The sequence below is a fragment of the Excalfactoria chinensis genome, chromosome 3 (assembly GCF_039878825.1).
Source record: "Excalfactoria chinensis isolate bCotChi1 chromosome 3, bCotChi1.hap2, whole genome shotgun sequence".
In the NCBI taxonomy this organism is placed as follows: Eukaryota; Metazoa; Chordata; class Aves; order Galliformes; family Phasianidae; genus Excalfactoria; species Excalfactoria chinensis.
Window position 1 is genome coordinate 71,669,778 of NC_092827.1, and position 26,018 is coordinate 71,695,795.

The window sequence follows — 26,018 nt, forward strand, 5'->3', positions numbered from 1 at the left end:
AGTGACACCACTGCTAGGAAAAAGTTTTCCATGCAGTCCATTTTTCATTGGTTCAAACCAGTGAATTAACATTCAGGAAGGCTCTATATCTGGAAAATATGGTGGGCTTGATAAGACAGTCCAATCAAGATTGGCAATGTGCTCTACGTTCTTCAGACTGATACAGAGCCTGGTGTTATTCTCTTGCAAGAGAAAGGTACCTTCTTCTCTGGCCTAGTTCTGGAAGTTCGAGCCTTCAGTTAAGTCAGCATCACAATGAAGTGGTCAAAGTTGATAGTTCATCAGCTTTCCAGGAAATGCAGAAGGATCACTCCTTTCCTATACCAAAAGGCAGTGCACATGACTTTATCCACCAAGGGCTACATCTTGAGCTTTTTCTTCTATGGGGAATTCACATGTCATCACTCCATGGACTGCTGTTTTAACTCCAGTTCATAGTGGTGACACCACTTCTTGCCACTGGAAATTAAGCAGCCCAGGAAACTGTCACCTTCAGACTTGTATTGGTTAGATAGGTCCTGACTAACTTCCATGCAGTGCTGTTTCTCTTCTTCTTTGAGTATTCATGGGATTCACTTGGTGCAGGCTCTGCAATAATAAACATTGCCACCATCATTTTTCACACACTGAAGCTGATATTTGGCTCCACAGTTCCCCTGTTGTAGCCCATCAATTGACAAGGATGAGCTGATCAAGATGTTTTTCATTTCATGGTGTGACAGCTGTGCATGGCTCTCTGGAACGTGGCTTGTTTTTCATGTTCCTGTATCCACTGCTGAAATGCAAGACCACAACCTCTCTGCTTTTACATCCACTGTTTGGCCTCCAGAAGCCTTCAAGCAAGCATCAATGAATGTCAACGGGTACCATTTTTTCTGCATGGAGGAATTCAATTCCACCCATTTGCTTTATACGCACATCAGACAGTGTTCTGTCAGACTGCAACTTGGCTGACATCTGTTGCACAGCAACAGCATGTAACAGAACATTGGTGGGAAGGTTCAATCTCTATAGCCATATCACAACCATTCACTTCTGATGTTGTAGGCCAACACAACAAAACAGGAGACATTGCTTTTCTAGCATCGATAATGTCTCCCCAAAGCCCTTGCAGAGTTGATGTTCACTCAAAAGATACTAGAGAAGTAGATGGTCTAAAATCAGATACAACTTAACACATGAATATTCTCAGCCTTACTCATTGATGTTTCTAATGTTTGCCTGGAGTCAGTTGGTAAAATGACATCAACAGCTACAGTAAAGAAACAAGAACAAGAAAGAACTGATCAATAGGATGGAGGGGAAAAAAAAAAAAAAAAACAAACACCACAAAAACAGCTTAACTTCTACAGACATCTTCCAGATGAAAAATGACCTGTCTGCTTTTAAGGTTGTGCTTTGCAGGCTAGCAAGTGATTGAACAACAGAATAGTGATGGAATAGCAAATTCATGCATGTGTGTTGAATCATAGAATCATAGAATCATAGAATTACTCAGGTTGGAAAAGACCTTGAAGATCATCAAGTCCAACCGCAGCCTAACCAGTAGCCTATCTCTTAAAAAACAACCACAAAACAATACCACAACAACAAACCTCTGCTAAATCATATCCCTGAGTACCACATCCAAGCGGCTCTTAAACACATCCAGGGATGGCGATTCAACCACCTCCTTGGGGAGCCCATTCCAGTACCTAACCACCCTTTCTGTAAAGAAGTTCTTTCTAATACCCAACCTAAACTTGCCCTGGCGCAACTTGAGGCCATTTCCCCTCATAAGCATAAGATAGAACAAGAATTTACTATGTAGCAGGTGCATACAGTCATTGTAATGCATGGACAGAAGGAATAACGGACATTTACTGTAATTTAGATTAATACCCACATTTCTGTAGTGTAGCTGAAAGCTACTGCTCAGAAATTTAATGCTGAGTTATGAAAAACTTAATGAATTTACTACTGGTCAAGCTGAACTGAAGGCACAGTTTAAGTTCATGAACAACTTAATTACTGAATGATTTTAAGTTGTCTCCAGCTAGCCCTGGGCATAATTAAGGCATAGGTATCCTTCTAAGCCAAATTCTTTACTGGTTCAGCACATAGTCTCTAGTAGTTTCAACTGTGTTTCTTTCATTTATACAGCTGAAAAACTTGGCCTTGAGACTGAAGAGAATCAGTATGACCTGCCAGGAAAAACATCAGTTTTGAAAAACCAAGGATTGAAGAACAGAGAGAATCCCACATACTCCAGAGAGAAGCTTTAAACTCTTACTTTGAGTACTCAATACCTCTCTTACTTTGCTCAATATATCTTTGGGTGACAAGAACAATACTTTCACCTAAAAGAGCTGATGCCACTTGCTTAACTGAAAAATGACAACATGATTCCCCAGGTGAGGCACAGAATTCTGCAGAGCAATGGCCAACTCTCAGTCTGAAATTAAACTAAATCATAGCACTACCACTTCCCACTATCGATACATAAATCTAGTGCACTCCTGAAGAGGCAGTTTAATTCTACTGTTAAAGAGTACTTGGGTTCAAAGTAGAGGGAAAGGAAAAATCATCTGAAGATGAATAAATTACTTGTAAAATACTACATGCCAAACATATGTAAGCTATGTCATTTAAGACTTTTGCCAGTCTAGGCATGTGGAAAAAAATTCACTTGCTTATAAAAGGGGAGTTACAAAGTCACCCTAAAATAGAAAAATTCATCAGGAACTCAAAAAATAAATAAAGCACTAGAAGATTCTGCCCTATCAACACACAAAAATTATGACTACTAAATATAGGAATACACAAAACATCAAGAGTGGTATCCATCTGTGCTCTCAATGTTATGTTTGTGAATTTTGCAATTTTATTTTCAGCTTCATCTAAATAAGCTTCAGTAAGAACAGATCTCGGTAACCCACACAAGCAGCCCAAGAATTTACAACCTGGACACCAGAATATTGAGAACATGGTTGAAGCTGCTTCCACATTGCAGCACTTCACTACACCCTCACTGGTTAAGAGCTCATCCCCAAAAGAATCATCTTCTGAGAAAGAAGTTTGTCTTTGATTGAAGAATCTGAAGGATCCAGTGTTCAGACTTGGTTAATAGATTAATTAAAATGCTTTCTAAATAATATATTTTCTACCTTGATAATCCTCCTAGGCGAGATCATGAAGTCCATTTCCATTATTTACAAGGATTACAAGACATTTACCTAGCTAACAGAACAAAACTTGCTGAATATATAGAATAATTTCCTTAAGACTGCAACAGCCAGAAATTGCTGTAAATAATTTGACCACTAACTGGAGGCAAAGCTGTAGCCTGTCAGCATAGTTGGAACAGTTTACAGGAACCACTCAAAACATGAATCAACCCAGGCTGAGTTCCAAATTTCTTACCACCGACCTGAATAATTAATTTCTTTTTTTTTCCTCCTGTTGTTTTGTTTTGCACAACATTATTTTCCCATTTATTATTAGATAAATTATATTTGAATTCTATGCACTCTATTAATATCTGGAGGGAGATACTGACACCTTCTTTTACATTGTGTTTCTCTAGGACTACAGTTAGAACTCCTTTGGAAGCCTATCTAGGTATTTTCTGAGTGCTTCTGTTTTAATAGGCTGTTTTCAGAGTCTTGCTGAGTCCTCTGAGCTGTGCAGAACATTCATCTCAGACTTGATTTGAGAAAAAAAATTGAACATACTTGTGTAAAAAAGCAACAGATCTTTCCCTACTCAACAGAAAAGCTTTAATCTCATGAAGTGAATTTTTAAGATTATCCAAATGTGAGGCCTACTTTGTTTTACTGAAAAGTATATTTTTCTGGCTATATGATAGATATGTCTAAATCTGTATTTTAGCTTTTTCCAACAGTGTACTTTTGCACCATGTAAGTCTCTTAATCATCCCTGTCTTGCACTGGGAGATGATATGCCATTCTTTTTTGGATACCAAAAGGTAGAAAACAAACACTTCCAAGATGAATAAATTCATTAATACTACAGAAAACAAAAGAGACATCAAATCATAAGATCACTCATCTCTTCTCAGGCTGGAAAACCCACAACAATACAGTTTTGGGTGAAGCTGTCTGTGGCATTGCACGTGTACTGATCATATCTGTACTGTGGCTTACTCATTCTACTTTCACTTTCATTTTTGTAGGGTCTTGCTTCTTACACAGTCAAGTACCACTTACAGTAATTAAGTATGGAATACGGACTTGACATTGAAGAGGACTCTGATTCAACCTCTATTGCCATACCACCAACATTCACCTCTGACATTGCGGGCCAACATAGTAAAGAAAGAGCCATTACTTTTGGAGCAGCTTTCCTAGCACAGGACACAGCAAGGCTAAATCTGAATCCACATGAATGAATGCTAAGGTCTGTATTATGCACACGTTTTTTATTTGCATTAAAAAACATTCTAGAACATCCAATAAGGAAACTGAAAGACAGAGATTGTAACCTGAAATAGTCTAATAGGCATTAATAAATGAGAAATAACATTTTGAGAAAGAAAGAATTTGTTTTAACTTGTGTATGTGCCTTTACATGGCTGAAAATCAAGTTGTTACTCCCTAAGGAGAAAAAGAACAAAAACAAATCTGATGGGCTGAAATACAAAATAATACAATCATGGATGGATTAAAATACATATACATAGATATGTATATAGATACAGATGCATTTGTTACAAAAACACACTTTCTGAGCACTTTATTGAAGAATGCTGACCCAATGATTCCAATTTTCTGAAAAACATGAACAACTATTAACTGCTTGAAAAACAGAAATGCAGCCATTACAATGGAAAGAGTAAAGTCTGATTCATACTATCCCTTACCTCCTGCACAATGACTGCTTATTCAGCAGCACTCTACATCTACAGGCACTGAAAATATTGGGTTCCTTGATGAAAAGCAGTGCAGAATCTAAACAGGTTCTAAATAATCTCTCAAGCACAAGGTAGGTGATAGGAAATGAAGCTAGGGTAGCAGAACAGTCAATCTTTGTTATTAAATATATACCTAAAATATTATATATATTATAATTATATATATAATATATATAATATCAGGAACTACTACTTGCTTTGTTCAGCACGTACAACTACAGAAGCATTAAGGTACTTAAAACTACAAGATCTATTTGCAGGAAAATACATTTTTGATAGAAGCCTACATTCGTTTCCAGGAAAAACATCATGTCACATCTGGTGAAGCATGACTTTCTGTTACTGTAGAGTTTTAATTTTTAGAAGAAGATAAAAAGTACATTGTACGTCCATGGTTAACCACTCACTTTTAAATAGAAGAAAAAAAAAATAGAACACCCTATACCCCAAACCCTTTGGTAACTGCAATACAATATTACAATCCATGTATGAAGAAATAGTCTCAGCATTTAAAACAATGTCAGGTTAACTATCAAATCAATATCTAGGCTGCATATAGTCTTTTAAATGAAACATAGCCTAAACTCCTCAATACAACAGCTTCATAGTAACCAGCCATCAACATTTCTTCTTGCCCAATCTTAACTCTGAGAATTTAAAGGCCTTTATTTCAAAGTTCATTGGAAACAATAGAGCATTCAATGGCTTCAGGTTATGTTCCAGAGATACAAACAGACTCAAGTAGACAGAGAAGGTAAGACAAATTAGAAGGAAAAAAACCAACCACCACCACCACAAAACCATGTTAACAGCGAGGGAGGTTTTTTTTCCTCTATGTTATGAGAAAAAATGTGCATAGCCTCTTTGCTTCTAAATCCTAATGCAATTATACCGCAGGCTACATCTATGCATAAGACAGAGCTTTCTTTGAACTGAAATTCCATAACTTATTCAAGACACATCAGTAAAACCAAGTTGTTGCTGAAGTATTAATAAAAATAAATTTGTAATGAAAAACTATTATTTCATCACTTTAATATTAATTGTAATGGAAAAGATTAGCTAAAAGTAATAACTGTGGAAAACGCAAGACAGTATAGTAAGCTCTAAATATTTTCATATCAGCAGATGTTAGTTTTATTTGTCCTAATGCTTAAAAAGTAACATCATCCACAGTTATATATTACACTAAGATACAGTGAAAACAGCCCAGGGGTATGAGGATGGAAAAGGTGCCTTAGAATGTACTTCCAGTTCTGCTTTTTTTGTGATTCCCTCAAGAGAACTACATATTTTGTGGGCAAGTTTCCAGTGATTCAATTATGAAACATATCACATTGTAAAAAAACAAAAAACAAAAAAAAAAAAAAAAAAAAAAAAAAACAAAACCAAAGTATATACACGCACTATTATGCTGCTTTTCCTTTTCACATTTCCCAGCAAAGCAACCCTTAAATTCCAAGAAAGAGTCCTATAATACACTTATTACATGTATTTTAATTCAGCAGTCTTCCACCACTACAACAGATATCAGTTAACAGGTGTTTGTCACATTACTTGTCTATATAGGCAATAATCTCATTTTAAAATGCACTTTATAAGGTTACATAGAAATGCAATCAAAGGAGTTAATAACCATCTATCAAAGGCTGCCTGTTGGTTTAAATAATTACTCCAGTTATGTAAGAAAAATTAAATGAGTTGGTAATTTTTACAGATTTATTCAAGCATTCACATGATTTTGTTCTTGATCTTTCAAAGGCCCTGATGTGCCCTGGGTCACTGAAGATATTATTTAATGCATATCATAAGCTGCAAGTCCCATTCTACACAGGAGGTGAGAAGGTGAACAAAACCTACGTGGGTACCAACAGTGACAGCCTCTCAACATGGAGATGGACCAGTTCAGCACATTCCCTGCTCTCACAGAGCCAGACTTCTCAGGCTGGCAGACAGACTTCACCATGTGCTGATAAGGTAAGTATCTCTCACCTCAGCATGGTTCTTAAGTTGTATAAAGGAATGGAAAAAAAACAAATAGCACAGAACTGTGAGGCTTTCTGCATAAACCAGCCTCAAACTCACACTAATGTGTTACAAATCTCTTTAGTTAAATATACCTCCCAGTGCAACAGTACACAGAAACATACAACTATTCAATGAGATGCTGCACTTATGCCCCAGGCAGATGACTTTTTCAGAAGACAGCAGCTAAGACCAGGAGGGAACCTGATAAAAGGGCTAAATAAAGCTTTCGACACTGTCTTTGAAGAATATCATGAAGAAGGCATTGAAGTACAGTCTGGATGAAAAGACAAGAAGGTGAAATGAAAACCAACTGAAGGGCAAGGCCCAGAGAGTGATGATCAAGGGCAAAAAAAAAATCTTGTTGAAGGTCAATAACAAGTGGTGTAGCTCAGGAGTCAATACTGAGTCTGGCGCTGCTTAGCAGTTCCATTAGAGAGCTGGATGAGAAGGCAAGAGTACAGCCTCAGCAAATATGCAGAACTGGGTGCAGTGGCTGACACACCAGAGAACTTGATGCCATCTAGGATTTTGACAAGCAGGAGAAGTGGGCTGACAAGTCTCAGGCAATTCAAACAGAAGTGCAAGGTACTTCACTTGAGCAAGCCCAGGTACCAGTACAAGTCAAAAAGTATCCAGCTGGCAAGTAGCTGTGCAGAAAGCGATCTGGGGGTCCCAGTGGACATCAAAATTGAGCATGGATCAGCAATGCACCTTCATCCCACAGAAGGCTAACAGTATCCTGGGCAGTACTGGACAAAGCATTGCCAGCAGGTGAAAGTTGCTAAGTACTGGAGGAGAATCAGCTGCCTGATGTCACATCTGAAGCATGGCATTCAGTTCTGGACTTCTCTGTGCAACAGTGACATGGACAAGGGCCACAACAATTAAGGTGGCAGTGTGTGATACACAAACTGAAATACAGGAGGCTCCATTTGAAACCTGAAAAAGCTTTTTTACGGTGTAAGTAAACGAGCACTGGCACAGGTAGTCAAGGAGCATGGGGGAGTCTTATTCAAAAGCTAAGGCATGGTCCTGAGCAGCCTGCTCCAGGTGAACCTGCACGAGCAGGGATGTTGCATAAGTTTCCCTCAATCCTTCCTTGAGCTTTTTCCATCCCCCAGTCCCAGCATTCTAGGCTTCTGTTTATGCTTTCTTACTCAGACATTTCTATGGAAGATGTCTAGCAAAAGCAAGTATATTTTACACAGCATATTCTGAGAGCAGAAGCCATGCTCAAGGTTTTGACTGTTCAATATTTTCCCTGTGTGGTATTAAAATAGAGAATAGTTTTGATGTTAGCCTTTTTCTTCCCTCTCAAGTGTAAGAAAGAAAAAAAAAATGCATCTGGGTTACTCAGTTTGCGGAGGATTCTACTTCTTCTTAGAAATAGGATGAAATTGCTTTTAGCAGTTAGATCCAGCAGATCAGGCTGGCTCAATTCACTATTTTTCATTTCTCTATAATCTTTTCTATTTAATGGAATGAAGGCCATATACCATGACAACATTTTTCAGAACATTCACTGTGCCAACAGATCCACATCTCCAGACTGTTTTTCATTTCACATTCTCCAATAACACCTTGTATTACTTTTCCAAACATTCAAGGATAAGACTCCGAAGTTCCTCTCAGAAGCTCTGGTCACCCAGGATATGAGAAGAGTAGAAGATGCTATAAAATAATTATCGCAATGTATGTACCATGTGTGTCTGTGTTAGGAAATGCACTCATTAAGGGAGCCAGATCACAAGCATTTTGGGGAGAAATTAAATGGCTGGTGAGTAGAATTAGAATTTGTACCCGTAGTACATTTAATCACAACAGCCCAGTAACACATTTCTTGAAGTTTTGTCCTTCCTTACAGAAAAGAAGAGTTAAATTACTATAGAAGATTGAAGACAAAACTTATCTGAAGTTGCCTGAAGTCACATAAATGTTCTCCAAAATATTTTCTCACCTATTATTCATATTAATGTTGCCTTTCACAAAAATACATGGCCCGTGAGGCTCTAGGCCCACACATTTTCCATGGCAGCAAAGACATTTTTTGAGAACAATCAAGCCCTACCTAGAAAGCAGAAGGCTGGTCTACTGAAATAACTTAGCCCTGTTGCTTTGGGAAATATTTTTCTCCTTTAATTCTTTCATCTTGGGTAAACAGAATTCTACTTTCTGAGAGATAACTGGGTTATTTCAATAGTTACATTAAAAAAATCTACAGGTAGTTGAAATAATCTATACTAAAATATGATTGCGTATTGCAACAGCCTGCAATCTTGGGCTCAGACATCTGGGTTCCTACTCAGAGACAGCTCTAGAAAGAATACTCTGTAAGAGGTGATTAAGTCAGATGCATTCCTACAGATATTATTTTGCTTTGAATTTCAACCAACCCAAAACTACAGTAGCCAACAAAATACGGAAACTTCCAATGATCTCCTCTTCTCACATTACTACTCCTCCCTCTATAACAAATTTGGCTCCCTCTGCAGCAGTATGATTAACGGTTCTGATTAATTATCTGAAAGAAAGTTAACAATTTCATTATGGAGGAAAGGTATTTAAATTGCCTGTAATTTCAACAAGTTGGTCAACTCAGTCTCTGGCCACATGATCACTGTCAGCAAATAAGGAAGGTGGCAGACCGTGTAACTCAGGAAGCTGGGCATCACTGGATCAGATAAGACATGCACAGAATTGCATCTAGGGTTGCCATCATGCAGTTTACTTTGGAATTCTGTTATGAAAAACATTACATTATCTAAAGTATTCACATGGCTCACAACTTGACTAAGCGTAAAGTATACTGACTGGACATATGGCCACAATCCATTTAGAGAGTTGAATAATGCTCTTAGCCCATCACACAAGCAGAAAAACCAGCTGCAAAAGGGGTATGACATCCTGCCCAAGGTCAGATAGAAACACAATTGCTGCTTTTACTCTCTTTAATAGAAATACCAGGTCAAACATCATCTTGAGATATTTCCGACCTATGCCCAAAACATGTATTTACATTAGGCTAACTTCGTATTCGTTTTCTGAACTAGATCATCTAAATCCAAAATAAAACAAAAGTTCAGCACTATTTCCCATGCTCAGCTCCATCACTCTTTGACAGAGTAGCTCTTTTCAGGGAGCCATGAGACCTTCAAGGTGATCAAGCTAAGCTAACTTTACAACAGAAGAAACCTCTTGCAAATAAGAAAACAGTCACAATCTTCGCTATCAAAGTAGCTCTGCTAATGTTAGTTATTCCAATCTCTACTACCAAAAGTTAATTTCAAATACAGTCCCCAAGTCTCTCCCATCAGCATAGTAGACAAATTGCGACAGTTTAATTAGGGAGTCAACCTGAGAAGGTAATAAGTAGATGTAAACTCCTTCCTTCTACCTGTCCCTTAGTACATCTCCTTCCATCTCTAGAGCAAACCTGATTAACATGAGCTAGCTTGACTAAGGGATTATGGAGAGGCAAAAATTCCAGTGAAATTCCAGTGAATTTCCAGTGAAAATGGTCATCTCCTATGTGTGATGACTAATTCTGTGGAAAGAGGAGAACAATTGTTCTGTATCCCAACATCAGTAATGCTCTGTGACTGTCTCCCATATAATCCTTCAAGAAATTGGAAAGGTGTATTGGATAAGCAATAGTTATTACATTCCATAGACTTGTCATAGAATCTTCAAGGCTGTATTTTACTTTCAGTGCAGTTTTCCACTGAAAAGTAGTATAAAATCTACTTGAGTGACAACATGAATCAATTGCAATTTACCTGGAATAAGGACTGCTGAAAGAAAAGAAAATCCTACATTTCAGAATCAGTACATCTAAACAAATCAGGTGGGACAGCTACATATCAAAATCAATTTTTAATCAGTTTTTAATCCATTTTACCTGTTTTCAGGTGACATTCATTTAGAATAGGCTTTTCTTTTTTCACTAGGAAAAAAGCTCATTCCAGAAATATTTGTGCAAGTGAACATTTGCAAATGATTACATCAAATGCGCTAGCATGCCCATCTAGGAATCAATAGTTTGACTCTCAGCACGTATGTTTTTTAAAAATAAAACAAGATAAAGACATAGCATTAATTGTATTCAGTTGCACACAGATTTGTAAATAAATAAGGATTTTAAAGCAACAGAAGCTACCAAAGAACTGGTGTACTGAAGAGGAACAGCAGTAGAACTCTGACACAATTCAATTACAAAACCTCTGGCTTTTGAAAGGCAAGAGTTGCTTCTATGTTCAGTATAAGCACTTCATATTTTTTTCTTAAGTGGTCTATGTAGCTTCCATATTCCTTATTTACATCTAACAGAAGCTAGTTAATGACCCAATGACTCCTCAAGTCCCAGGCAAAAATCAGAACAAGTGGTTCAAATATCTATTCTTTTATTACATACAAAAAACAAAGCCATATAAATATTCTTATACATCTTGCTAATACACAGCCCTGCCGAAAAGGAGTTGGAGCTATTGGTGGATGGAAAGCTGGCTATGAGCCAGCAAAGTGCCCTCACAGGCCAGAAAACAAACTGTATCCTGGGGAGAATGGGGGGGGGGGGGGGAATAAAATAAAATACCAAGAACATCAACAAAAAGACAAGAACCCTATTTCTAATTACTCACACCAAAATACTAAGCTACTAAAAAAAGCTAAAAACTCTACTAAAAACTCAAATCTGTTATGTGGTATCTGAAAAATAAAATTAGGCCCTAAGATCTTTCACAACAATTCTTCTCTTTAGATTTTGCTCTCTAATCCAAGAACTTTCACTGGCTGAACTGTATAATCTGGTATTTTCCTTTCTGAGGCCCTAAGAGAGCTTCTATGTTTCTATCACCACTCTAATACAGACAACTTCTCCAGTACCAGTGGTTATGTTGTTTTTAACATTACATCAACATGAAGTCTCTAATTAGACATAAAACTGTTATATGAAATTATGTTTTGGGAAAGGGTTTCATGGCAGCAATAATCAAACTCCCAGCAGTAACCAGCTCCTCATCTAACTTCCATGCTCAGAGCCTGAAGAAATTACCCAAATATGCTATCAAAAGACATCCAGAAGTAAACTGAGATCATTTAACACCAAACAGAATCAAAGGGTATAAAACAAAGCAACAACTGTTTCTAAAGGTTCTTATGAAAAATGTTCAGATTCCAAATATTGAGAACAACCACTTTAAAATCCCAGCCAGTGGGTGGGGAAAATCTTGAAAAACAAAAAAAAAATCATCACAGCAAAAGCTCAAATATAGTCCTATGACTATTCTTACTACAAAGGAATCCCTGTACCTTTTTAGGAAGTATCCCTCCCCATATTTAAGGGAAGTGTTTTTTTAAAAAAAAAAAGTCAACTAAAACAACACCTGGAACAGCTTCTATATTTCTATCATCACATACGGGGTAGCCTGAGAAAGTTTAGATATTTCGAATACTTCAGGTGTTTCTTGCATGCTGTGGCTTCTAAATCATGAAGTATTAACATACAGCGTCGCTCCCACAACAATGCTTTTATTTAATTACAAGGAGAGGAGATTCTGAAAGAACTCATTGCTGGTTGGCATAACAAAAATCACACTGGTATCAAAAACTTCATGGAATTGCTGCCTTTAAAATTATTAAATCTACAGACAACAAGGCACAACTCAAACCTTCCATTTTCACTGTAAATTCAGGGTTTTCAGAAAACCAAACTCAGGATTTAGGAGCTTAAGTCACTTAAGATGTTCAAAAAGTGTTATTCTGCAGTACAAAAGTTAGATATAAAACCCTTGTGATAGAACATATATGTAGAACTTACAAAAGTATTTCACTCACCATATCTTCACTGGGAGCTACACACAAATAAATCCAGCTGGGAGGTGACATGCAATACCTAAAATAGGGCTGTGGACTTGCCAGATAAGTCAGAGGGGGAGTGGTGGGATGGGATGTGAAGTATGGATAAGGGAATTTAAAAAGTAATTATCAGCTTCATGGAAGAAGCGATGAGACAAAATTACAGAAAAAGCAAGACAAAAAGTCTTGATTTAGGCAAGTGAATTAGTTTAAATAGGTAACGCCATCCCTGGAAAAGTAAAAAGGGAAATAGCTGTACAACACAGCAGAGTTTTTGAATCTCGGTAAGAAGCAAAAATTACTTAAAGCTGAACAGATTGCTTGGAACAGACCCAGCAAAGACAAGCCAGGTGAATAAAGAACAAAAACTTATAACTATACATACTTAAAAACTGAAATTTCTGTCTAAAGTTTCAGATGTCAAATAGTTGCGGAAATAAACTGGTTTAGGCTGATGCATATCAAGACCACATGCTGTATATCCAGAGAACAGACTGGTATACTCCAGCTTTTCTCAGAAGGAATTTGCTGTACCTGAACCAGGAGAACCAAATTCAGACAGAAGAACGCTGCATGAAATGGAATAAAGCAACACAAAGGGCTAGGTGCTATCTGCCTGCCACACACCCAACAGGGAACCAGAACAAAAGTCTGCCAAGACAAAAGCTCACGTTTACGAAGACAAGTGCATTGTTTAGAAGGGTACCATTTTCAAAAACACTTAAGTGTCTTTGCTTCTCGTTATGACCAACAGAACTGTCGCTGTTCAAACAATACAGTAGGGGCCTGAAACAGCATTTGGTGTATTTATGATCTTTTTGTGCTCACAGCATCCCAAATACATACCAACCTTCAGCACAGCAGATTTGGCAAAAGTCACAATCTCAACAAATATCACTACAAAAGAACTTTTAGATAATGTTTAAATGTTGGGGCTTTGTTCATTAATATTCTCTTATGTTCACTTGTTTTAAGCCATTTGTAGTTTGTTTCCTTCAAGCCATCCCAATCATCTGCACCAACCAGGGTGACTATGAATTCTTCAGTTATGCAACACAAATTAGTCTAAAGACACACATTCCTAGAGATGTAGAAATTGCAGATGCAACAGAGGAAGCACAGAAGATGTTCCATCCCATATTGTTTCAAGCAGCACTTACAGGACTTTAAGTCTGAGTACAAATGACCTTTTATCTTGCAAACAGCACAAACTGACTCCTTATGAAGCATGCTGATTTTCCATGAAAAGGCATATGAATAAGCAAGACCGTCTAGCAAATACTTCAGAGTGTGGCTGAAGCCATCTCTAGATGATGGGAAAGCGAAGCTCACTACCCTACCCAAATATGTCTTTATATATACATTACATATTCTGTTGAAAAACTAGGGAAACAGCTTTTTCCATAAGGAATCAAAAGACCACTATGGTCATTAGAAAGTCTTATAAACTAATGATGAAGTAATGCTAAACACATCATTACAGGCCATAAAACATTATCTAATGAGCAGTAAAGAAATTATTTGAAATTCTGATTTAGGAGAAAAAAGGAAAAAAAAAACCACGATGGCTCCCTCAGCCAATCATCTGCTCAAAACCTTTGAATAACTTCATTCTAAAAGGTAACAATGACTGAGCGGCACAAGGTTACAAATGAACATCAACTCCCAATTACAGGGACAGAAAACGCTCACTCATCACACTGCACAGTTGTTCAGGTCCTGAAGCAAGCTGACAGAGAGTCAGCCCCACCTTATCGCTATTCCACTCATCTTCCCAGCTCATCATGGACAGTATCATCACCGCCAATCAAACAGCTAACCACAGGCCAGCTTCTGTCTGCTGTCAAAAGAAAGCCACAGGAAAGATGCTAATTATAAGTTCCTAGAGATAATCTGCTCACTTGATTTCTTTCCTTAGTGTTCCAGGAGTAAAACTTTATAGATGATCATTGGTCCTCCCCAAGTAAACAACAATTAGCAAAACTTGACAACTCTGTTACAGCCACCATTCACATTCACCCACTCTTCGCTCACCTCATTCATGTTCCACAGTTGTTTGAGGCAATAGTTGTTTTTTTTGTTCATTTTTTTTTTTATTCCCTATCTTTATAGCACCTGTGTATCTCTACATAATGGAGCACACAACACATAGAAAAACAGACAATTCCTGTTACCATTAAAGTGTTTTTTATTATTATAGAATCATAGAATTACCAGGTTGGAAAAGATCTCAAAGATCATCAAGTCCAACTTCAACCTAACCATAGTACCCTAACTTTAACAACCCTCTGCTAAATCATATCTCTGAGCACCACATCCAAACGCCTCTTAAACACATCCAGGAATGGCAATTCAACCACCTCCCTGGGGAGCCTATTCCAGTACTTAACTACCCTTTCTGTAAAGAAGTGTTTCCTAACATCCAGCCTAAACTTACCTTGGCGCAACTTGAGGCCATTTCCCCTTGTCCTGTCACTTGTCACCAGTGAGAAGAGACTTGCCCTACTCTCACTGTAAGCACCTTTCAGGTACTGGAAGAGAGCAATAAGGTCTCTCCTCAGCCTCCTTTTCCCCAGACTAAACAGTCCCAGCTCCCTCAGTCTCTACTTATAGGGTTGATTTTCCAAGCCCTTCACAAATCTCGTTGCCCTTCTCTGGACCTGCTCCAGTACCTCCATGTCTTTCCTGTGCTGAGGTGCCCAAAACTGAACACAGTACTTGAGGTGAGACCTCACCAATGCCAAGTACAGGGGCAGGATGACTTCCCTAGTCCTGCTCACCACACCATTCCTTATACAAGCCAGGATGCCATGGGCTTTCTTGGTCACTTGGGCACACTGCTGGCTCACATTCAGCTGACTGTCCCTTTCCATCAAGCAGCTTTCCAGCCACACCTCCCCAAGCCTGTAGGGTTGTCTGGGGTTGACTGATGGACACTTTTTCACCCACACTTTCTAATTAGGATCAGAAGTACACAGTCTAATGGGAAGTAAAGAAAAAATTTCACAAGTTGCCTTGTTTTTCTGAATTATCCTTAAATATCCATTACGTCACTGGTCTTTCAGCTAAGAGTAAGTTCAGATACACTTGTTTGATTTCTGTGCATATTCCCCACTCTGAAACACCTTAAAGAGGACTTTGATCTAGTTGTCATTTACCTCATTTCCTACATACTTCCATAAATCTTACAATTTCTTGTATCTCATCTGTTACAATCAGCATACCTCCCATCTTTTTTATAGCCTTTAACTGACTTTTTCTCATGCTAACAGAGAATTGTTCTATGTAAGTTACCTGGCAACTAGCTTACTTCTCCTTTATCTGCTTCAGAATCTACAAGGGCACTTTCATTTTTTTGCCCTAGACTCATAACAGCTGAACAGATCCATAGTCTTCTCTCAAGGAGCTGATACCCAACTGAAATCTCTAACAGCAAAGTCAATGGACACCTTACCATGGCTCTGGGACAATACTAAGCAAAAGCACACAAACAGCACTGAGAAAGTAGGATTCCAATCACTGCTATCTTCAACATCACTCTCAAAGTTTAGCAGACAGACTCAATTGCAGTAATGCCTAAAGTTCATTCAGCATATATAATACCTTATTAAAATAACCAATGCTGCCTAAGAAGGATCAGACAAGGAATTTAATGAGAAGCAGCACGATTTCTGTAATGCTGAAAGCACTACTGAGACAACATCCTGGAGACAGTACTAACCCTTCCACATGTCAAAAAAATAAAATAAAAAATAAAATAAATCCCATTTCTCATTCTGGTAGGCTTTTCACAGCAAATTCTAACATTCACAGAATTGTTAGCAAGTAAATATGCCTTTACTTTGGTATCAACAAGATCGTGAAAGCTAAACTTGTGACTGATAGCCTTACAATCAATCACTGACAAAATCCTCTTCTCAGCAGTGCTCCACATTTGGTTCTGTTCCAAATGGCATCAAATGCCTTGGGGAAATCCAGCCTATCTAATTTATCAGAACGGTAGGAATTATCTGAATCACTCTTTGCTTTATTAGCAGCAATTCTCAAAAACATTAGCTCTTTTTTTTTTTTTTTAACCCTATTAAACATTTTATTGTAACTGTAAATAGTGAAATACAAATAGCAACAAAATTAAAGCAGAAAGACTATAATTTGAACTACAACAGCCAAATAATTTGCAAAACAAGCTGCTGCTGCTGTTGACAGCATGCAGTCAGAAACAGTAGTAGCTCAGCTTTTTTAAATTCTCTGTTTTAATAAGAATTAGTAACATACAACTGCATTCATCTATAAACACTGAATAGTGCACCTAGAGAAATGGGAGAATAGGTTTATTTGTGGTTGCGTTCAAAGAACAAGTCAATGAAGCAATGCTAAAAGCACCTTTGATATTTCTCTGTCTGAGGCAAGATATTACCTATCCAGTGAAATTACTCAACACATTGATAAAAAAACTATCCAAATCATTGTAAAAACACTCTAATTGTGTTTCTTTATAAAATCTCAAATAATTGTGAGGACTAACCAAGAAAAAACAGAGCATGTTTTGATAGATATGCATCCAAAAAAAAAAAGGAATAGATCTGCAGCCTAATAAGAAATGACAGATTAAATTAATTTGTCCAGTTGTACCAGAGAGGCATTAATTCCTTTGTTCTTCTTCTGAACCAGAAGTTCCTGCTCCATGCACATATTTCTTCACTTTCACTGAGTGACTCTCTTGCTACTAAACCTCAATAAAAGTCACAATAAACCCACTCTTCAGCTCTCTTTGAGAGAACAGCAGGCTTACTTGCTTCTCCTGTAACACCTGAATATGGGATGGCCTCAATTCTCAATATATGGTTCAACAGCACCCCCAGCAGATAAGGTAGCACTTAGGTACATATTCATTATTCCTCATCGTGCAAGCCTAGGCATACTAGAAATACCTTCTCATGCCTCTTCCCCTGAAGGAATGTATCCCATAGGAGCGAGTCCGTACCAGAGCAGGAAAAAAGTATGAGGAGGAAGGAAGAACGAACAGAGAAAGAGTTACACAGTGGACAGAGATGCTACCCCCCACTGCCAGTGGATGGAAAAGCACTTGAAAGAAGAACAAAGGAGCAAAGTCAACAGCAGGAAAGGGAGAGAGATAAGAAGGTTAGATTTCTTTCTCACTATCTTACTCTATTCCTAATCAACAATAAATTACCCACAGAGTTTGTTTTGCCTATGATTATATCTTCTAAGTGATCTCCCTGCCTTTATTTAAACCCATACCCTTCTTAATCTAAATTTTTTTCCATTCATGTTGAGGGAGAGATGTGGACTGGAGAGCATCTTGGTGGGCATCTAACAGCCAGCCACAGTCACCAGAACTAGGAAAATGAAGTACTAGGTATCATATTTTCAGTCGTTGGAACACGAAATTATGTTTATGTACGATAACTACTCGAGTCAATTCTTTCTTCTCTAACTCCAGAGACACCACTCTGAATTCCCCATCCTTCCTGAAAATAAAATGTTTCGCATTTTCTACCCTAAAAATATTTAGTATTTTCTCCCTCATGTTCATGCATTCTTATCTCCCCTTTCTCATGCTTTTCTGAATGTTTCTTTTTCTCTAAAAATAAAAAAAAAAAAAAAAAAAATGTCTACACATACAAAGAAAAAAATCATCTCTACAGAACAACCTCTCCAGTCCATCTGACAGCAGGGAAGGTAACCCTGTGCTGCTACCTCAGCAGGGACCTCAACACACGCTAATGACACTGGTACAGACAGGTAATTCCAAATGTCAGCTTCTTGTTGAGAAAGAACCAAAAATCACTCTATGTAATGGAGTTCGATCTCTTGACTTTAATGATAAAAATCTAAATATAGATATCAATCTCCAGGACCAGATAAGTATTTGGAATTCTAATCTACCACGAAAAGCTTCTACTGCTGTAAACCAACAACTCTGACTCCTATGAACGGTCTCCATTTATGCAACTTCACGTACAGTGTACTTCCCAGTATCCAATGTTATTCCATTATTTATTCTTTCGTAATGAAAACTACTGTACAAACTCCCCCCGATTCTTTTAATTTTCTGCCTTATGTTAAAGTAACTTGGATTGGCTCTGAGTTGTAAACCAAGTAACAGGAGTGCACTAAGTTACATTCACCTCCTCTGTTTACATTTTATTATGCAAATTGCATCTTCCAGCATCCTTGGAATGTGTTTCATTTTTCATTTGGTCACAAGGCTCTGAGGAGTACTACAGACATGCTAGGCCTAAGACCATTCACAGTGCTGCCTGACAGGCACTTATATGTTGGATATCTGCCTTTGTTCCCATACGGTATTGCCCTCCCTCTACCTTATCACCTCTTTCCTCCACAAATAATAACTCACCCAAAGGGACAGTAGTATGCTGACTGCACAGCACCAACTGGTCAAGACAATTCCCCTAGAAAAAGAGCACTTAGAATCTGAAAATCTCAGCATTGCCTTTGCACTTGATGAGAACTTAAGTAAAAACAAGAGATGATGCAAGAGCTATCAATAGGATTTCCTCATTGTGACTACATTAAAGGTAATAGATTGAGCGTGCCCAAGAAGGTACAACTCTTTTATTGCCAGATCTCCCAGCAACACATAGTTTTGGATTATAAGGTGGAATAATACAAAAAGGATGGTGATAGATATCCAAAAGGTTACATATAGAAAAAACTCACCAATATGGATGCCTTCAGTCGGGCAGGAAAATGCTGAGGCTGGCTATCCAATCTCCACCAGGGAGCAATCTCCAAGAAATGCTGCCTTAGTGGTGGTCAGCCCTTAAATGAGGTCTAGAGGAGGTGGAGTCAAGCTCCACCCTTTCCAGGGGCACAGCTAAATTACCCTCACCTGTGCTCCCACAGCTGACCGACACTTGCCTCAGCTGATTAATCAGAGGTTCAGGCTGTGATTACCAGTTTCCCATACATGGATATAATTCAAAAAAGGCAAGATCTCTCTGTTTTTAAAAAGCACAACTGAGTAACCAAGTAAGCTTAACAGTTTAAAGGATGATTACTGCTATTTGAGAAGTTATATCTGTATTTATAATTTTAAAAGTATATACTTGAAGCATATCTGTGCTAGATTTAAAAACTTCTCTGTTTTAATGTAATTACTTATGTTCTCCTTTACAACTGAGGTACCTAGTACCTCTTTTGCTGAGATCCTTCAAAAGCAGCTGTCCAGTATTTATCGTTATAGAAAGATGCACAGATATGACTGAGAACAGCTGCAAAGCAAACTGATCTAGGTAACTCCCACCAGCTAAAAGCATGTTAGTCATTATTACTCTCTATCATGTTCTTTTCCTCTTATCCAAGTCACATCTGATTAAAAAGACAACACCAGAGACAAACAAAAGAAACACTACATGAAAAACTGTCTCTTTTTGCTTAACAGTTTCTACTCCAGTTATTTCCAGTAGTAGACAAATAACTCCACAAAAGACATTTGGAACCAGATGAAACAGACCCTCTGAATTTAAACAACCTGAGCTCTGCAGAAATACCAGTCAAACATCTGCAGCATCACCGTGGTCACACCTGCAAAGTTCCTCAGACCTCTGTCTTCTCTGTTAACATATAAACTGAGCTACAACAGAGCTATACAGAGGCCTCACTTCAGCAAAACCTGCTCGCTGGCATGTCTTTTAACATATTAAATCTTAAAGATATCACTTGAGTTCATAGCAGAAAACCATCCAGCTGTGCTCATCCTGTGTGGTACAAATTGCATTACTCTTACTTGCAGTAAAGATAACCAACATGAAAAACCAATGAGTAAGGAAACATTGCATGAAGGTCATTTGATGTAACAGCAGTCAGCAAGATGCCAACAATACATTTCACCTTTTGACTTCCATGGTCAGTCAATAATTAAGCATAAAACAATTTAAAGAAACTGTACCATATTGGTGCATCTCAACTCCTTGGCTTTTAGCATCTAAAAAGCTATGCAACAGTTGGATTTTGAACCTCTTCACTGCATTCTTCAAATTTAGACCCATTCAAAGAAGCAACACCAAAACCCCCAACTTCGCTTTGCAATCCAGAAACAAACCATGCATTTTATGTTACGTACACATACGACTTTAGAAAATGTTTTTCAGTTCCTCAAACCATATATTAATAAATGTCACACATGAATAAGTCATGCCACTCACTTTAATGAAAATCAATATATTTTATCTACTGTGGTCTACCAGAATTTACAGTGTTGTAGATGCTAACGAGGCTGAACCTTGTAGTACAAGCATATAGGCGGTAGCGGGGCTTTTTCGGGATGTGACGGTGATAGTAAACCAGCCTCTTCTGTCCCCTATCTAGTGATGTACTTTGGGCGCGCGCATTTCAAACGTGCCCTAGGGGGCGTAGACGAAGTAGTAAGGTATATAAGGTATTGATTACTCCTAATAAACGCCATTTTGCCACCTTTCTTGATGAGTCACGGTGGTCCTTTTGGCCCTAGCGAGGGTCTCGCTAGCACCTGGGCAAGTATGGGGTTTGGATTATAATTGCGCACGGCAACATTACAGGAAATAGCATTCAAAATACACTGGCATAATTTTATCCCTATTACACAACGAAGTCAATTTAAGAGAATTCCAATGAAGACAAAGAAAAAAACTCCTTTCACTTAAAGAGTACATCTAAATCTTCAAAATCCATTCACATATATTTTAACCCATATTCACTATCTGCAACTTCTTTTGCATATACCCACCATCACAGAGCATCAAAACTATGATGACGTACTTTCCAAAAAATAGGTGCCCATGTGAATGCTCACTCCTTGTCTATTGATCTTTGGTAGGTATCAAATAACACAATTAACTCAAGGAAAGCATAGGAGGGTGAGGGGCTGCAATGAAAAGTTTTTCATGACTGCCATCTACCTTGAAGTCTGTACATCATCATCATCCATTGGCCATAAGCTATCATCCATCAATGCCTACACCACTGAAAGCAATGCAACTCTAATTAATAGGTTTGTCTTTCGGACTGGCAGAGTGGGGCATAGAAAGTAATTTCTTTGGCAATAAAACACTGAAGCACTTGAAGATTTATCTGAAATAGAAAATAACCTTGCAAGAAAACTGTATAAGCAAAATCCAATCGAGAAAGTAATACATATTTTATTCACATTCATTAAGGGAACATATCCAATAACCTGTCTGTTACAACACTCAGGACTAATGCAGTTACTTTAAATCTCAACAGTATTTTCACATATTTGAAGTTGGCACATCTAACACACTGCAGGGCATTCAAAATAAGTGCCAATGAAATACTTCATTGAAAGAGAGAAATATTAATGTTATAGATATGTATTTCTTTTTCCATGGTTCAAGTACAGGCTGGGAATAAAAATATCTGGACCAAATAAAAGGGAAATCCCCAGAAGAACATGCATTCATATCCAAGAGATAGCAGAAAAAGCTTTTCACACCAATGCAGCAGGGTTATTCAAGATAACTGCTGTGACTAAATACTATCAAAAAAACCACACCACCCCTCAAAACAAAGGTTTAGCACTTGGTCATTCTCAAGCAAGCTAACACCTATTTGATATCAAATGCAGATATTTGAACATGCAAATATTCAGCTACCAGAACAGTATTTAACTACCAAACTTCACAGATTATTCACCACCACCTCAAATGAATAATCATTCATTTGCTGATATGTATCAACATGTAGGCACACATAGCAAAATCCTGTCACAAAAGCCAGAGGTCAGACTGCTGTGTGTCCTGTGTTTTAACCATCAGCTATGCTGAGATAAAGCACTGGCCTTTCTTGATTCACAATGGGAGAATGCTCTCCTTACAAGCTTACTACTGTGAAGCATTGTTGTTAGCATGAGGAATCACAAAAATGTGTGTGGGAAAGCAGATAGGATTCAATATCTTTGTCAAAATTTGAAATGCAGTAATTCCAACAGTTTATCACTTCTCTTCATCTCCCCAGAAGCACGAACAAGTCAAATTGAAGATTTCACTAACGTGGGTAAGATATTCTGCAGGTTGGTGGGTAGACGGGGAGGGGAGGAGATGGGAGGGTAAGGGGGGGGCAAGTGTGATAGTCAACCACTCGACTGAGGTCTTTTTCAGGTTTTGTCTTTAAAAGACTTTAATATGCCATTTAGAATTCTATTTTTCTGTACACCCTGAAGTCAGTGAAACTGATTACAAATTATTCACAAATATAAAGGATGACACTGTTGCATTATGCAAACCCATCCACATTCTTTTGCATCTCTGTATGTATGCAGCCACTTTCATGTTCTGACTGTACTGTACACTGTAACAATGGAATTAATCTAATAAGCTACTCAAAACTCTTAGACAGTATGCATGCCATCTCAATCCATTTCCTTCCTGTTACAAGTAACGTGAAAAATGCTTTCCAATATCATATGAGGCAGGAATACTTAGAAGCACCTTAAATTCTCATAAAATATTCACTACAGCTACCCACAGCATCAGTTCAACTATGGTTCCAAACACACTTAGTTAAGTCATGTATTGCTGCTGCAAAAATAGATGCCTTGAAGGAAATCTCTACTCCATTAAGACTAAACATTTTCAGGGTCCTATGTAGGAATAAGGAGGAAGGAAAAGCCACACAAACACCGTAATTATTATTAAAAAGAACCAACCAAACAAAAAACCACAACTATTTTCATTCAGCAATTACAGAACTACACTATAAACACTGCAAGATAAATGCTCTAACCTCCATCTGCACCATCCCAATGTTTCTCCTCCCACACTTGGAGGAACAGAAGAATAAGCCAAGAACATTCAAAAATATTTCCATTGAGGGAAAAACTTCCATGTGGTTTGGGAACAGTGCTGACATCCTATTTACCTTGGAACTGACCAGCCTGGGACCTGCGAGTAGCTCCTTCCTCTAGCACTTGGGAAATGCCATGCTCAACTTGCACGAGACCTCACTTCTGGAGCCCAAGCTCACAGAGACACAGCCTACTAGAGCACCCAGATAGAGGTCTAGAAGGAAAGAAAGGAGGGAGGGAAACAGAAGCTGGCTTACATGCTCCAGTTTGTCTTTCCTCCTCAGCCAGACGCTGGCACTGTAGTCCTGCTGTTTGACGGTGCTGTAGAAGTTCGCACCTACTCTTGTGAGGCTCGGTGATGGCTCCCTGGTTCTGCTCTTCAGCCTCATCTGCTCGAAGCCCTCATGGGGGGATGAGGAAAGCCAGTCATGCCTGACTTCCATCTTGACATGACAAGGCACAGTCCAAAGAAAAAAAATTAGAAGAAACTGGAAATTAAGAGGACTAGAGGAAGAGCATCCAAAAAAAATGGGGAAGAAAAAAAAAAAAAAAAAAAAAAAAAAAAAACGGGGGAAAAAGAGGAGAAAAGCAAAAACAATACTAAAAAAGAACAACACACAAAACGTGAAGAGAAGGGGAAAAAAGGAGAATAGCAATGAAGGAGGGAGGGACGGAGGGAGGAGGAGAGGCTGCAGGTACGACAGGGCAGCAGACTGAGAGGACTGAGGGGAATAAAGGCGCTCCCTGCCGCCGCTGCCTGCCGCCTTTGCCGCGGGGAGCGGCTGCGTGCAGCTCCGCGCGGGACGGCGGTGCGAGGAGGGCGGCCCCGTGCAGGCGGAGGCCGGGCGGGGCCGCAGCCTCCAGCCGCCTGCAGGTTGGCGCAGTGGAGGGGCCGCCGCCCGCCCGGGCTGAGCTCCTCCCCGCCTCCCTCCCCGAAGGTGGCTGCCTGCGAGAGCACAAAGCCGTGCGGCTCCGGGCGAGCGGCTGCCGCAGCTTCCCTTCTCTCGGAGGGTAGAGGCTCTTTCTCTGCAAGCCTGGGAGCCTTTGCTTGCCCGTACCCCTTAGGCTACCGAGTCCCCCCTGCAGCACCGTTCCGGCCCTGGGCGCGAGCTCCCAGAGCTTCCCAGGACTCGGCTGCTGGCGGTCCTGGCCCCAAGGAAGGCTGAGCAGGTACAGAGCGAGCGGGAGCCCCGTGCCCGCGTCCCGCTTTGAAATGCCATCAGCCCGTTGCCGTGGGCCAGGCTGCACCGGCCTGCCCACACACCTATATCCCTAATACTGGCATTTGTCTCAACGTAGAAAACGCTTTGTGGTAGCTCATCATTTCGGTTTGGTGACTGTTTGCTGGTAGACAATCTGCAGCTTGCTAGAGAAGTGAACTGATGCAGTCATTCAGATGAAGTGATACTAAACTCAAAACTCTACGCTTGCATCCAGTTAACTGAGAGTAACCTTTGAATGGTAAATCTGTTCATTTATATTACTGGATGAGAACACTGGAGAAGAGCTCTCTGCTTACCACTTCAGCTGGAGAAAAGCTTACTTCCGTATCAGTAGAAAGAACATCTAAACTATCCTTAGGATCTGGCTCAAGGTGTATTACCTCGAGAAAGTATCATGCAGAAAACAGCCAGATGCTCACATACATAAATACTACAAAAATTAAGTGTAACAAGATAGTTATAAACAGCGTCATTTATGCTATAGACAAGTACTTTTTACCAGTATAAAGGGCTTGCAGGTTTTTCCCAACTCCAACAGAAAACTCAAGACAACCCTCTTCTTCAAAAGACTATCAATGCATTTTCATGACACCTGGAGCAAAAATCAAGTCCACATGAACACTGCATGCCAGATGTCCCCAAAGGATCTAAGACTCAATGTACAGCAAATCAGAGCTGCAGCAGTATCTTAATTTAAGACTGTTCTGATTAAAAGCATACTGAACTTTATCTGCTGATGCCTGCTAAAGAATTTTTTATGGGCACAGATGCACCTATTACCTAAAGACAGGAATACATGCAAATGTTCAGTAAACAAAGACATAAAGCAAGCAAACAAAAGGATTCAGGCAACTTGGAGGTTCTACAAATATCTGTGTGAAGTTCTTATAGAGGTTTGCTGTGAAGAACAGCCTGCGTTATGCTGTTACTTACATAGGAAGTATTTTTATATCAGTATATAAAGCACTCTAACACTTCCTTTGTTCCTCTGGCTTTCTTGGTTATGGCGACTGCAACGATTTTCAAACAAGTTATTAGCACTCTGCAACCACCACCTGCTTTCCTTCCCATCCTTTAATAGGTCACTCTGTGACAGATTAGAATCAATATGCCAGTGTACTTCAAGACAATACACTGTCAGACTCCCCTAAGTATTTTAATATGCAGGCTTTGT

The 26,018-nt window shown here is 38.9% G+C and overlaps 1 protein-coding gene across 2 annotated transcripts in view; it reads right to left on the reverse strand.

Moving 5' to 3' along the window:
* PLD5 (phospholipase D family member 5) overlaps positions 1-24,149 on the reverse strand; it is a 160,712-nt gene extending 136,563 nt beyond the window's left edge. Inside the window, exon 1 of one of the 2 annotated variants that reach the window (XM_072333157.1) lies at positions 23,879-24,149. In XM_072333157.1, the coding sequence (XP_072189258.1) occupies positions 23,879-24,064 (186 nt within the window). In that variant the 5' untranslated portion in view covers positions 24,065-24,149. The remainder of the gene's footprint in view (positions 1-23,878) is intronic. The other variant, XM_072333156.1, reaches the window with a different exon arrangement.
* Positions 24,150-26,018: the final 1,869 nt, after the last annotated feature.